This window comes from Globicephala melas, chromosome 8 (assembly GCF_963455315.2).
Source record: "Globicephala melas chromosome 8, mGloMel1.2, whole genome shotgun sequence".
Taxonomy (NCBI): Eukaryota; Metazoa; Chordata; class Mammalia; order Artiodactyla; family Delphinidae; genus Globicephala; species Globicephala melas.
Window position 1 is genome coordinate 53,097,134 of NC_083321.1, and position 16,402 is coordinate 53,113,535.

General features: G+C 38.8%; 1 protein-coding gene across 1 annotated transcript in view; it reads left to right on the forward strand.

The window, feature by feature from the left end:
* UVRAG (UV radiation resistance associated) overlaps positions 1-16,402 on the forward strand; it is a 360,244-nt gene that overhangs the window by 326,018 nt on the left and 17,824 nt on the right. Inside the window, 1 exon segment of the mRNA XM_060303729.1 lies at positions 6,849-6,940. Within this exon segment, the coding sequence (XP_060159712.1) occupies positions 6,849-6,940 (92 nt within the window).

Sequence of the window (16,402 nt, forward strand, 5' to 3'; positions counted from 1 at the left end):
ACACTAATGATGAAAAATATGAAAGGGAAATTAAGGAAACACTCCCATTTACCATTGCAACAAAAAGAATAAAATACCTAGGAATAAACGTACCCAGGGAGACAAAAGACCTGTATGCAGAAAACTATAAGACACTGTTGAAAGAAATTAAAGATGAAACCAACAGATGGAGAGATATACCATGTTCTTGGATTGGAAGAATCAATATTGTGAAAATGACTATAGTACCCAAAGCAATCTACAGATTCAATGCAATCCCTATCAAATTAACCAATGGCATTTTTTACAGAACTAGAACAAAAAAATCTTAAAATTTGTATGGAGACACAAAAGACCCCGAATAGCCAAAGCAGTCTTGAGGGAAAAAAACGGAGCTGAAGGAATCAGACTCCCTGACTTCAGACTATACTACAAAGATACAGTAATCAAGACAATATGGTACTGGCACAAAAACAGAAATATAGATCAATGGAACAGGATAAGCCCAGAGATAAACCCATGCAGCTATGGTCAACTAATCTATGACAAAGGAGGCAAGGATATACAATGGAGAAAAGACAGTCTCTTCAATAAATGGTGCTGGGAAAACTGGACAGCTACACGTAAAAGAATGAAATTAGAACACTCCCTAACACCACACAAAAAAATAAACTCAAAATGGATTAGAGACCTAAATGTAAGTCCAGACACTATAAAACTCTTAGAGGAAAACATAGGAAGAACACTCTTTGACATAAATCACAGCAAGATCTTTTTTGATCCACCTCCTAGAGCAATGGAAATAAAACAAAAATAAACATATGGGACCTAATGAAATTTAAACGCTTTTGCAAAGCAAAGGAAACTACAAACAAGATGAAAAGACAAACCTTAGAATGGGAGAAAATATTTGCAAACAAATCAGCGGACAATGGATTAATCTCCAAAATATATAAACAGCTCATGCAGCTCAATACTCAAAAAACAAACAACCCAATCCAAAAATGGGCAGAAGACCTAAATAGACATTTCTCCAAAGAAGACATGCAGATGGCCAAGAAGCAGGTGAAAAGCTGCTCAACGTCACTAATTATTAAAGAAATGCAAATCAAAGCTACTATGAGGTATCACCTCACACCAGTTAGAATGGGCATCTTCAGAAAGTCTACAAACAACAAATGCTGGAGAGGGTGTGGAGAAAAGGGAACCCTCTTGCACTGTTGGTGGGAATGTAAATTGATACAACCACTATGGAGAACAGAATGGAGGTTCCTCAGAAAACTAAAAATAGGGCTTCCCTGGTGGTGCAGTGGTTGAGAGTCCGCCTGCCGATGCAGGGGACACGGGTTCGTGCCCCGGTCTGGGAAGATCCCACATGCCGTTGAGTGGCTAGGCCCGTGAGCCATGGCCTCTGAGCCTGCGCGTCCGGAGCCTGTGCTCCACAACGGGAGAGGCCACAACAGTGAGAGGTCCGCGTTCTGGGGAAAAAAAAAAAAAAAAAAAGAAAACTAAAAATAGAACTACCATACAATCCAGCAATCCCACTATTGGGCATATGCCCAGGGAAAACCATAATTCAAAAAGACACATGCACCCCAATGTTCATTGCAGCACTGTTTACAATAGCCAGGTCATGGAAGCAACTTAAATGCCCATCGACAGACAAATGGATAAAGAAGAAGTGGTACATATATACAATGGAATATTACTCAGCCATGAATAGGAACAAAATTAGGTCATTTGTAGAGACGTGGATGGTCTAGAGACTGTCATACAGAGTGAAGTAAGTCAGAGAGAGAAAAACAAATATCACATATTAACGCATATATGTGGAACCTAGAAAAATGGTATAGATGAACCAGTTTGCAGGGCAGAAATTGAGACACAGAAGTAGAGAACAAACGTATGGACACCAAGGGGGGAAGCGGTGGGGGGTGGCGGTGGGTGTGTGCTGAATTGGGAGATTGGGATTGACATGTATACACTGATGTGTATAAAACAGATGACTAATAAGAACCTGCTGTATAAAAAAATAAAATAAAATTCGAAAAAAAAAGAATATGACCAGATGTAGGATGCCTAGAGGGAGACTGGGAGACAGGAAAGAGAGCTGTCTGCCAGAGTGGTGAGTTCTGAATAAACCATTGTTAGCCAATACTGGAAAGCTATTTTATATATATATATGTATATATATAGGGGACTTCATGATAAGCAAATTGAATATACTCATTTATGTCAGCTCCCTAGTGAAATGCTACTAATAAAGATAAAATAGTTTAAAATTGTAAACACACAAGGATGAAAAGAACAGAAGAGACAAGAGCAGGTAATAGAGTCGACAACATTTTAGAAGATCACAAGCAAATAAATGAGTGATAAACTGAGTTGGCAGAATGAAAAAAACTAAAACCTAAAGCCTTCAAGAAGCAATGTAGTTCTAGCCATAGAACTCCAGAAGATCTTAGGATTTGGAGTTATCAAGTACCTCATAGAGTGTAGGGTAAGGAATAAGTCTAAGAACAGGAGGATTAGTTGAAAGTCTATAGAAAGAGAATTAAGACTCCCAGTTCACTCACCACTCTGCATAGCCAAGCAACTACCCCAGCACACACCCCAGTGGGAGACTGGAGGTTTACTTTCTGAAGAAAATCAATCAGTTGCAAAACAGATGAGCCACAAGGATGACATGTGCAGTGTGGGGAATATAGTTAGTGATAGTGTAATATCTTTGTATGGTGACAGATGGTAACTAGACATTGTGGTGATCACTTTGTAATGTATAGAAATAATCGAATCACTGTGTTTTGCACCAGGAACTAACATAGTGTTGTAGGTCAGTTATACTTCAAAAACAAACTCATAGAAAGAGAGATCAGATTTCTGGTTACTAGAGGTAGGGGTGAGATGGGAGGGTGGGAATTGGGTGAAGGTAGTCAAAAGGTACAAACTTCCAGTTATAAGATAAGTAAGCACTAGGGATGTAATATATACCATGATTAATATAATTAACACTGTTGTGTGTTATATATGAAAGTTAAGAGAGTAAATTTTAAGAGTCCCCATCACAAGGAAAAAGTATTTTTTTTCTTTAATTTTGTGTCTATATGACATGATGGATGTTCTCTAAACTTATTGTGGTAATCATTTCATGATGTATGTAAGTCAAATCATTATGCAGTACACCTTTAACTTATACAGAGCCGTATGTCAGTTATATCTCAATAAAACTGGAAGGAAATAAACAAAACAAGAACAAAGGACTCACTGAAGTGAGATCAAAACAGTGAAGAAAAAAAGACCCAAACAAAAGCTTATCACTGTGAAATTTCTGAATACTGAGGTTAAAGAATAAAATCCTAAAAGCTTCCAGAGACAGGAATCAGCTCACACACAAAGGATCAGGAATCAGAATGTTATCTGGTTGCTCAGTTGCTATGTGCAAAGTTAAATGACAGTGAAACAATACTTCAGAAATTCCAAAGGAAAAATCATTTCAGTCTTGAATTTTATATGCAAGGAAACTATCATTCAAGTGTGAGAATGGAATAAAGGTATTTTTAAATATTCAAGGTGTTAAAAAAGATACCTCTCATGTGGCCCTCTCATGTGGCCCTTTCCCAGAAAGCTGTTGTAGAATATGCTCCACCAAAATGAGGCAGTAAATCAAGAAAGAAGTGATGAGATCTAGGAAACAAGAGCCTCAGCACAGAAGTACCGCTGGCCCTCTGTATCCACTGATGCAAAACCCTGGATGTGGAGGGTTGACTATGTTCATTGTACATTCAGCACCATTTTATATGAGGGACTTAAACATCCACAGAGTTTGGTGTCTGCAGGGGCTCCTGGAGCTGATCCCCTGGGGATACAGGGGGATGACTGTAAACAGAATTTCCAGGATTATGGTGAAAGAAAGTTCTGGGAAGGTAACAATGGAACCAGCCTAGAGAGCAGCCTGTTCAGATTAGAGCAGCGAGAAGGGTGCTTCAGGAAACAATCTCCAAGCTGGGAAATGGGCTTGATAGATTATATGGTGTCTTTAATCAGATTGGGAAGGATTTAAGGTTTTGTCCTAATTGGGGGAAAATCTAGTGATAAGTACGTGGATACTCAACAAGTAGTACTATCCACAAGGTAGGTACTCAACAAGTGGGGAAAATGGTAATTATCACTTCAGGAGAAACAAACAAAAGGTCAAAAAAGGAATAGTACACTATATGGCTTAGCAGTGAACAGTATTATTGTAGGTATAAGGTAAACACTAAATATTGATTTAACAAAAAATGTTATATTCAAAAATAATTGAATAGCTTGAGAGGATGAGAAGTATATTTGGGAGAGTGGAGAGTTAAATCCTCATAGTTAATAAGAAGTCAGTAGGTAATGTATGGGGATAAGGAGATAAAATGTGCTAAGAAAAGAGCTAAGTTCTCATTTTACATAGCACGAACATAGTAGATGATGTCTAAACGAGGGGGAAAGAGTAAGAAATATCAATATAAATGTATTATTTAGAAATATGAATGTATAGAAGAAACAACTAAAAGTGGTCGCTACTGAAGAGCAAAGAACTGATGCTTTTTCATTGTAAGCCTTTCCAGTAGGTTAGACTTAAAACAGTACATGTACTTTATTTTAAAATTTTAATATATTCTTATTGTGTATGAATTTCTGTTTTAGTTCTGTATGTTGAAAGTTAAGAGGGCTACATGATAGAAAGAATTCAGACTTGTTATTGAGAGGTTCTAGCCTTGGCTTTGGCCCTTATCAGCTTTGAGACCTTGGGCAGGACACTTGTCTTACTTGAGTCTTAGTTTCTTCATTTATGAAAGGATGGAGGTTGGAAAAGATAATCTCCGTGATCTCTTTAAGCTAGATATCCCAAGAGTCTATGATAAAGATAATAATGCTATACAACAAATGAAGAGTTAAGACTTGGGTGGAGGCTTGAAATTCCCACAGTTTCCTTTTTTAGTTGAAATCAGACTTGGAGAGAAATTTTCACTGTGGTCTCTGAAAAGAATTCAACACCCACCTTCCATTGTGGAGCCTGGGGCAGGCAATTGACCACGTACTGGCTCAGGGACACATAGCTTAGTGTTATTTTAGTATGGGGTCATTTTATTTTTTTTTGATATTTAATATTTTTCAGTATGAATCACAGGTGAAATTTTCATGCCATGTGTAAACAATTTCACTTTTTTATTGAAACAATGAATTCAGGAATGTCATATTGGGATGTCAGCCATTTTATCAATGTGTGGAAAAAATGCTTTTATATTAATATAAGAAATGATGTCATTTAATATGGAGGAGATCTCATAATTCAAGGTCAGCAAATCTCAGGAGGTGATTTAGGTCACCAAGCTAGCTTTGGAAAAGGAAAAGAATGTTTTCCCTTTGTCTTCTCAAGATTTTGGTTTTTTGGTTTTTTTCAACCAATTTTCCTCTTAGACTTTCGGGTAGCTGGTGTAAGTGGCATGGTTGTGAAAAGGAGACTCTGACTAATAATGTCTTTGCCATTGAAACATGTGGCTTTGGAGAATTTCCTTGCTCTTTCTGTCTGCTTCAGTTTTCCCATCTGCACAAGAAAACGATTAGCTTAAATAATATTCAAGATACCTTTTAGCTTTAACATTCTGTGTTTCTGCCTCCTTATTTTATGTGTGTATTCAGACCATTCAAGAGACCTGATTAGGTTTGGGGGTTTCTTTTTAAAGTTCAGTGTAGTGAGAGTGAACTTTTTCTCTGTTAAATGTCACTCACACTTAAGTGAAAAGTCAATAGAGTACTAGATACAAACAAAAGAAAACTTACTTTTTCTGTTGATAGTGGTTTAATTTTTTTAAAAGAGGAAAATATTTAAAAGTTTAACTTAGCCACTTTTAAATTAGGTGCTAGAAAAGTAAAACTTCAATACAGATGACCCTTCATATCTGTACATCAGTATGCAGTTTACAGAGTCCTTTCCTCATATATATCATGTCATTTGAAAAATACATTTCTGCAGGGCTGTGTTGTATACTTACTGTGTATTTGATGCTGTGTGTGTGAGCGTGTGTATGAATATGCACATATCCTTACCTCGGGTCTCTATTATGTTTAGTGAAGGAAGCAAACGGTCTTCAGAGACAAAATGAGAGGAGACGGGAACAGACAGATGAAAACCATTTAGTAGGTTACCCAAGGCACATAGAAGGACACATAATTTTAGAAAATCAGCCTCTAGCAGAAATAAGTAAAGCTAAGAGCAGATCTTGCCCACAGGCCATAGTTTCCTCATACTAGCTCTATAGCTCTCTACTCTGGTCCTAGAGAAAGAGGAAAGTTAGAGGCACAAGAGAAATAACATAAAGCACAGCCTCTGTCAAAAGTGACTTGCTGTTTGTTTAATAAGCATTGACTGAGCGCTAGCACTGTGTCAGACACTTGGGGATCAGAGATGGATACAGCATGACCCTTGTTCTTGATTCTACAAAGGGAAAAGGGTCAGTGTAAAAAGGGCTGAATGTGCTCAGAGTGTGTAATACCACCGTTCAGTCCCTAAAATGAAATACTGGTTTTATGGTATATGTCCCTGGAGTTGATGTTAGCAAACTCTGCGGGGGTCTTGGAAATAATCCTGATTCCACAGTTGGTGGTTCTTAGTCTTCTCCAACGTTAGAGGGCAAGGGAGCAGGAAATGAGGAGGCTACCTTTAAACACCATCCAAACAGTGAGGTTGATGATGTTGGGATCATACACTCACATTTCCTCTTTCAGCATTTAAAATGGGGGCGGGGGGAGAGGGACTTGTTTAGTGAATCATGTTTGGGAAGCATTGCCTAGTATCTGCCAAAATTTCTTTTAATTCTGTTTTTCCACCTTTGCAGCTAAGATATCAACATGGACTAGGGACTCCAGACTTGAGGCAAACCCTCCCTAACCTGAAAAACTTCATGGAGCACGGACTAATGGTCAGGTGGTGAGTACCTTTCTCTCTCATACCCAGAAACTGCAATGTGGATAATAATCCTGAGAAACTTGCCTGACTTCCACATCGCTCCACAGCTTCCTTCTGGGTTTTCTTCTGTAATAAGATATCTGAAGAAAAGGAAAGGCAGCCATCATACTTGTGTAGGTCTAAGCTCCAGTCTGGCTAAGAGGGCGAAGCACCCACGAAGGGGGGTGAGTTCAAAGAGGTGCTGTTTGGACATGGGAAGGTTGGCGGGACAAGGAATCCTTGAGAGCTTGGCTGAAGCAGAGACTAGAGGATAGCCATGTGATTCGTAAAAGGGGGACATGGAGCCCCCAGGACTTTTCCAAAGAACAAGCGAAGGACAGAATAAGCATCAGGATCAGTGGTTGTGAGAGTGAAGGGAAGAAAGCACACAAGGAATAGGTCAGGCTGTCAGGACCTAGTCTGAGACCAAGAGACACACACATGCTGGAACGTTTCTCACATGTGATGTCAGTGCCTGTTGTGCCATGAGGGCAAGCTGCTGCCTAAAAGTGCTTTGTCAGGATGGACATGACCCTCTTCCAAAGACAAGGGGAGAGGGAAAGTGATGCAAAGAAAACATTAGATGATTCGTTCGACTTAAATAAATGGAAAGCTGTCGGCTCAAGTCATTTAGTAATTCGAATCCTTGGATGATGGGCAATGACTTACAAAATCACATGAGTTCATATCAGGCCTTTAGTTAGACAGCTGGGAACAGCACGGTTTCTTCTAAAGAGCACTGGCTTCTGATCCCAGATCTTTTTTGATTTCCTATGTGAATTTTTGTTTTTTTAAGTTTTGAGATTCCTTTATTCAAGCCAAATTGTTCAACCTTTATCACAGTGTAACACCCTATTTTAAAAACCTCAAATAAATAAGTTATCCATGTAACCTTGCCATTTCAATTTTCTGATTTGCTGTGTGGATTTAAACTCCTGCCTCTCTGAAACGTATTTCCTCATCTGTAATCCCTGCTCTGCTCATCTCACTGGTTTGTGGTGAGGATGAAGTGAGATGGTAGGTGGAGAAGTAATTTGTGGGGAGGAAAGTACAAGCATAGTTTCAGTTTCTTCTGTGTCATCAAGATAGGCCTTGAGGAGAACAAGAAAGTGGCATCTATGATTTACCTTTGACGTTTTCTGTTTCTGTCTCATGATCTTCAAAATGCAAATTCTGGATGTCTTGACTTTAGATAGGACTTCTGTTAAGCAAATACACAATTGTTTAAAAAATTCTACTCAGAATATCAAAATAATTATAAAAAATTCGTGTTGATATGGACCTGTATGCCCTGAGGAATGAGGTCTAGGAACTGAGTTTTAATGTAAAACAATAATAGTAATGATAAGAATAATTTAAAAAGTGAGCTAGCAAGCATGTATTTAACATTGTCAGTGTAAAGTTCCGTGATAGGTACTCTGGAGGTAACGAGGTATAAGGCTTAAGCCCTACCTTCAAGGGATTTGTCATCTAGTTGGAAACAAGGTATATAATTCATGAAAGGTTTTATAACACAAATGGTAAATAACTTAAAATGATCAAAAAAAGAGGCAACTCACAGCACCACCTAATTAATCAACTAAAATGAATCTTGTTCAGTACAGACAGCAGATTGTCCCATTGTCATTTATTGAAGACTCTTTTGTCCACTGTTGATAACGCCGATCTCTTTCATGCATCAAGTTCACTTACACACAGATCTGTTTCCAGGCTCCCTATTCTGCTTCATCGTTTTATTGTCTATCTATAGGCTAGTACCACATTTTTAATTAACATAAGGTGTAATTTCTATAAGTCTTATTGAGGTTTGAGCATCTCTCTTCCCTCTGACATTTGGAACCACTTGAGAGAGGAGATACAAGAGACAGACTAATAGGAATCAAAATGTCAGTTTTATTACTGATAAAGCTGCATTTTCCAAGTGGCTTTAGATGTATAATAAAAGGGCTTGCAAAGACATCACTCAAAATTAAACTTACTTTTGCAGTCACGATGTGAACTGGAGAACCTCAGGCTTTCCCCGCAGAGGCAGGCCCTTAACTATACTATAGAGGGTTGTCAGGTGACTCCTCCAAGAACCCAGATGGGGCTAAGCCAAGAATAGCCAGGTTTTATTTTTCCCTCTAAATTCACTGATTAGAAAAGGCCCTCCTCCTCTAAGAGCGAGTGGGAGGATGGAGAGAGGCCAGGAGCGTTACTCTTTAAATCATGTTCCTTCATAGCAAGGGAAAAGGAAGATCTCCCCAACTTTCTTGATATCTGGTCGGGTGAGGCTCCTACTTACGATCCTTCTTCAGAACTCTTTTGGCTTTTCTGGACTTATGAACTGTATCTGAGTGATTTGACAGCTGTATGATATTGAGTCTTTCTAACTGTGAACATGGTATCTCTTTATATGCTTTGTCTGTTTTTTAAACATACCTCAGTGAAGTTTTAAAATTTTCTTCATAAAGATCTTACACATCTTTTATTAGATACTTAGTCCTAGGTAGCTTACCATTTTGGTTGCTGTTATAAATTTTTTTATTACATCATCCAACTTTTTTGTGGCTAGTATACAGGACTACTACTGATTTTTGTATTTTGAGAATGTATCCAGCAGCCTTGCTAACATTAATTACAATGGTTTATCTTAGATTCTCTCAGATTTTTCTGTGGGTACGATCATATTTTTTTAGTGAATGATGGTGTTGTTTCTTCCTATTTTTACAACTTTTATTACTTTTTCTTGTCCTTTGTTTTATTATGGAAGAGGAGCAGCAATAGTGGATATCCTTGTCTTATTCCTGACTTTAAAGAGAATACTTCTTTTCACCATTAAGTATTATATTTATTGCAAGTTTGGATAGATATTATTTATTAGCAAAAGGAAGTTTCTTTCTATTCCCAGTTCACTAAGAGTTGCTTTTTTTAAAATCATAAATGTGTATATTTTGGATTTTATAAAATGCTTATTATGTTTATTGAGATAACACTATATTCTTCTTTCCTGTGTTAATAACTAGTAATACATTTTCTGATGTTAAATTGTCTTTGCCTCCTGGGCTATAATCTGCTTGGTTGTGATGAATTATTTTTTGTATATTGTTGGATTCGATTTGCTGATTTACTTTTTTATTTTTTTAAAGCTTATTTTATTGAAGTATAGCTGATTTATAATGTGTTAGTTTCTGCTTTACAGCAAAGTGATTCAGTTATACATATACATCATTTTTCATATTCTTCTTTTCCATTATGGTTTATCACACAGGATGTTGAATATAGTTCCCTGTGCTATACAGTAGGACATTGTTGCTTATCCATTCTATATATAGTAGTTTGCATCTGCTAATCCCAAACTTCCAATCCATCCCTCCCTTACCCCCATCCCCCTTGGCAACCACAAGTTTGTTCTCTATGTCTGTGAGTCTGTGTTTCATAGATAAGTTCATTTGTGTCATATGTCAGATTCTACATATAAGTGATGTCATATGGTATTTGTCTTTCTCTTTCTTACTTCACTTAGTATGATAATCTCTAGTTCCATCCATGTTGCTGCAAATGGCATTATCTCATTCTTTTTTATGGCTGTGTAGTATTCCATTATAGATACAGGTATAGCTGTATAGATCGTATCTCTTTTTTTTAAATTTTATTGGCGTATAGTTGATTTACAATGCTGTGTTAGTTTCAGGAGTACAGCATAGTGATTCAGTTATACATATACATATATTCATTCTTTTTCAGATTCTTTTCCCATATAGGTTATTACAGAATACTGAATAGAGTTCCCTGTGCTATACAGTAGGTCCTTGTTGGTTATCTATTTTATATATAGTAGTGTGTGTTTGTTAATCCCAACCTCCTAATTTATCTCTCCCCCACCATGTTTCTTCTTTGGTAACCATTAGTTGGTTTTTGAGTCTATTATTTTTTAAATTAGATTCCATGATTTGCTAATATTTTTAGGATATCTGCCTCTGTAAATGAGATGAGGCTAGCCTATAATTTTTCTTTCTCATATAATAATCTTTGTCTGATTTTGGTAACAAGATTGTAACAGCCTCATAAAGTAAATTGAGGCGCTTTCCCTTCTTTTCTATTATTCTTTTCTGTTCTCTGGAACAGTTTATGTAAGATAGGAATTATCTATATCTTGAAGGTCTGAAAAACCTAGTGTTTTTCATTTGTTGAGAGGTAAAGTATAGATTTTTAGCTACTGACTTAATTTTTATGATGATTATGAGTCTATTTATGTTCCGTTTTTCCAGTTCCTCCTTAACATACTCCAGCCTGATTTCAGTTCTATCAGTATACTGAAATTCCTCTTATCTAGGTAGGTGTCTAGAACGCTATGTTGCCAAACCCAGCGGCCACTTTTCCATCCTTATCCTACTAGTCTGTATTTAGTGTCATTTGGCCTTGCTGGCCATTCCTGCCTTCTTGAAACATTCTTTCTTGGCTTCCACAATACTACCCTCCCCTGGTTTTCCTCCTTTCAGCTGCACTTTTTCTGCCTGTTTTTCCTGTTTGTCCTCCTTTTCTTGATCACTAGATATGGAGATCTCCATAGTATTCTCCTTTTCTCTCTCTTTCTTCTCATGCGAGCTCATCCACTGCCCCCATTTTGAAAAACGTCTATATGCTATGACCCTCCAAGTTATGTTTTCAGCGTAAACCTCTCCTGCAAACTCTGTAGTCAGAGACCTGCTTGACACCTCCCCTTGGAGTATCACAGGCACCTCAGCCTCAACATCTAAAACTGTCCTTCACCAGGCTTCTTCAGCTCAGCAAATGACACCCTGTCTACCCAGTTGCTCAAACCAGAGAAACATCCTTGATCTCCTTCTTTTCTTCACTCCTCCCTGAGCCAGTCTAGTTCATCAGCAAACCATGTCATCTCTACCCACCAAGTGTACTTCCAACTATCTCTGCTGCAACCATCCCAGTCCAAGTCACCACCTGCTCTTACCCAGACACTGCACCAGTCCAGTTTGTCTCCCTAATTTCACTCTTGTCCCACCTCTGTTCATTCTCCACGGCAGCCAGAGTGACTTTTTAAAATTTTAGCTATATCTTAATCACTCCCTAGCTTCAGCGGCTAGAGTAAAATCCAAGCCCTTTTCTGTGGTCTCCCGACTACCTGCCCCTCCCCCTCCTCTCATGTATAGTCCTATACTGACCTCCTCTTAGCATGAAAAAGCTCTTTCCTGACTCGTCACACTCACCGTCCTGTCTAGAATGTGCTCTCCCTCTTGCTTCTCTCCCACCACCATCCATCCCTTCATATAGAGGGAACAGTTTTAGAAAAGGCACAGGAGGTTTACTGGCAAATAGACCACTTGGCTAGAGTGCACATTCATTTTAGGAACAGAGAGAATCTGGGTTTTGTGGTACTTGGAGCTTATGCAATTTGGGAACCCTTTCAAGAAAACAATACAAAACTGAAAATACAAAATTAGGAAAAAAAAGTTAATATTTTAAGTGAGAAACAAGATCACAACAAATTACTGGAACTTTAGAGATCAGATCCCTTTCCCTTTCTTCTGTGATCTCTTTAGACAATTTACCCAAAATGCTTCCTCACTGCAACCTGACTGTCCTTTCCCTCCTAAAACACCGTCATTTCCAGCAACTCTCATTTCTGAGGTTCAGATAAATTAAATGACTTTCCAGGGACTTCCCTGGTGGTGCAGTGGTTAAGAATCCACCTGCCAATGCAGGGGACACAGGTTTGAGCCCTGGTCCGGGAAGATCCCACATGCCGCGGAGCAACTAAGCCCGTGCACCACAACTCCTGAGCCTGCACTCTAGAGCCCACAAGCCACAACTACTTAGCCCGCGTGCCACAACTACTGAAGCCCGCATGTCTAGAGCCCGTGCTCCGCAACAAGAGAAGCCACTGCAGTGAGAAGCCCAAGCACCGCAATGAAGAGTAGCCCCCGCTCGCCACAACTAGAGAAAGCCCACATGCAACAATGAAGACCCAGCTCAGCCAAAAATAAAATAATTTAAAAAAGAAAATAAATAAATGACTTTCCAAGCATGATTGACCTATGAGCCTATGGCAATAAGACTGGAGTCTAGGTCTCCTGGCACTGACGTAGTAACCCATTAAGCCCCAAACTCACACATTATGTAGTGCCCCTCTGAGCCACTGTACCAAGCACATTAACACTGAATGAGTAGTAGGTACCACTTTATGGTGCTGTAATGAAAAGTAGGCTACTGAGACAGATGCAGAGTACCACAAAATGCATGCTACATTACGATCCAAGTAAAGACCGCTGTGGAAGCCAGGCTGGAGGTTACACATCTAAACAAAGCTGGAACAAACACTTTTAGCCTCAGAGGAAACCTCAGAATTTCTGAGAGCAGCCATGAACTGAGGAGTTACCTCCCAAGCCCGTGCTCCTTAGGGCAAAGGGTAAAAAAACTCACGCTCCTAAGGGAGCCTCTTACATCTTTTGTAAAAGAAAACACTTCCAGTTTCTGTGTGATTGTTACCATTCACAGATTGGTCCCTCGTGGACCGTATGTTCTTTTGGTGTCGAGGATTTCAAACTGGCTGTGAGGGTCAGTGCAGTCACTGAATTCCTCCTTATGGTAAAAGCTTCAAAGTTATGTGACAGCTTGTTTTGTTTTGCTTTTCAAAGAAAAGACAATGTGATTAAAATTCCTTTAATGAAGTGATTTTTTTTCTTTCACATTACAGAATTCTTATCTAATATCAAAGCATCTACCTGATTAATCCTAAAACTATCCCTTTTCCACATGAACGCAGTTACCTGGGGCACAGTTCTCAGCGCTTTATGCTAGTCCTTTCCAAAAGAAGTCTCCTTTTTCTCATCCTTGGATCAGTAACCTCGTTGTAACTGCCAAGCAACACAATTTTGAAAAGCAGAATTTCAGCTCAGAGGTTGTACTCTTGAATATTTTGGTTAAAAGCCACCAGCATGCCACTTAAACATAGCATTTTTTTCTTTCTTTTACTACTAACTACAAAGTGGTCCAAGATTCCAGTTGACAAGCGCATGCACAGCTCATGCTGGTGCTGAATTATGGTCAGGGGAGAATGTACGCCCAAGGCGCTGCTTGATGGCTGCCAGTGAGACGATAAGTTTAGAACTGAGAGGAAGAGATTACGTGCTGTGTGGCTGTGAATGGGCTGTGCGCCGGGGCCCCCGCATGCAGGTCCCGGGACAGCACCTCCACCCTCTCTCACCCCAGCTCACCTGACCTCGAGACATGCCCCGCTCATTTCTGACCTCAGTTCTTTTCTCAGACAAGTTCCCACCACCTAGAATCGCCTGCTTCTGCCTCTGCCCTCTCCAAATGTCGCTCTCACTTCAAGATCCAGTTCATGTCCTACCTCATTCATTCACTCACTCAGCAGGTGCAGAGGTAACACGTCCTCCCTCCGTAGCTTAAGTTCACTTCTCCACCAAGTCTTACCCACTAGGCTTTTGAGCAGCAATGAGCAGGCAGTGAAATAGGAACAAACAATATGTAATAGACAGCAGCAAGTATGAGCACAGAAGAAAGGTGGATAAGTTATTTGGAACATTCTGGGGATGTCATTTACTTCCTGGTGTGAGGGGTGTGGGTGAAATTGGACGAGCCTTCACTAAGAAGATGGCATTTAGTGGACCTGGAGCACAAGGAGAATTGGGGTGTGTGAAGACTGGGGTGTAGGCCAGAGTAGGAAGCCGTTGCCCAGTTGTAAAGAGCATGTAAGACTACAGGTTTGAATACCAACTCTCCCACTCACTGTCTCTGTGACTTCAGGCAAGTTTAAGCTCTCAGCTTAAATTTCTCTGTAAAATGGAGATAATAGTGCGTACCTGATAAAGTTGATACAAAGATTAAATATGTAAACACTTAGCATACTTCCCGGCACATAGTAGTGCTCAATAAATGTAAGTATTATAAATATGTAATAGATAAGAGAATCATAGTTATTATCTCTGTTTTAAAAATTAAGTCCATTCTTTATTATAGGTATTTTGTTTTTCCCTTAAAATCTACAGTCTTCTCCTTACAGATAGGTATAGAACATGGTTCTTGGTCACATTTTTAATAATGGCTCATGCTGCCTTGTACGTTAGTGGTACAAAATATTCACCATCACCCTTCCACTTTTCCCCAAGTCCTTTACATGACCCTTCTGAAGCCTTAGAGATAAGTACCCTACAAATCTATTTGCCTACCTACTTTTTTTGGTACCTACCTTCTTTGGTAACTCTCACCTCTAGTGAGAAGCTATGTAAAATAAAAGTTTCTTATTTGTAGAATTTTCCATGTTTTTATTTAAGCTTCTAGCAACCCTGTGAAGGAGGCAGGGCAAGGATGATGATTACTATATTACAGGTCAGAAAACTGAGACTTAGAAATATGAAGTATTTGCCAAGATCACATGATAATAAGTGATGGAACTGGGACCAGAAACCCAGGTTGTCTGACTCCTAGTTGCATGTTCTTTTTATCATACCAGGCTGCCTCTTATTAGTTAGTGGTCATTCTTTTCCTTCTCTGCCCTTCCCCAGCCCTCCTGTCTCTCTGCCACTGAATTTCTAACACCTATTACCTTCTCCAGGAAAGCCCATCAAAGTCAAATCCAGAAAAATACACTCAAAATCAGGACAGGCAGGTCTGGTGAAGACATTCTTTGTGGCTTATTGTACCCCATTTACTTCAGAGATGTAGGAAACTCATAAGAGTCATAAAACTTAGTGAAGAATTTAAAAACTTTAAGACCAAAGGAAACAAAAATGAGTATATGTTTCAACTCCATTGGTTAAGAAACAAGAAAGCTAAGGGAAGCACATGAGTTGGCTTAAAACATATGTTTGCCCGAATTTCATGTTTTTGTTTTTGTTTTCTCAGAATAAGACATGATAAAAGCAGGATTTCAAAACCATCTTTCCTGCTTTATACATGGAATTTTTTATTCTAAGTTCAGTTTTTACTGACTGTAAAGCTTCACAATTAACAGTGGAAAGAGCACTGAATTTGGGAATCAGAAAACATAGGCTCCAACTTCAGCTCTTTCCTTTAATGTTCATAAACTGTTTTTGAGTATCAGTTTTTTTTTAATGGAGTTAATAGCACCAGCTGTATTTCCCAAGCATAATTGTACAAAACAAATGAGATAATGTCTGTCCAAGTGGTTTAGAAACTAAAAAGGACTATACAAAATATTATTAAGTATTATTCATGCATTTAACAATTCATTAAGGGTCTCCTCTGCATATAGCACTATTCAAGAGATAAAAGAAAATTCAGAAGTGTTAGATTTGCCCTGCCTTTGCTTAGTTGACAGTTGTTTAGTTTATAATCTGAATGAGTACATAAGACAAATATTTTGAAGAACAAGACTTGCAAAAATATTCTCATGCGTTGTTCAGTCTCACTGTTGTGTGGGACTTAAGAGCCTGAGCCCCGGCTTCAGTGGACAGTCCGTTA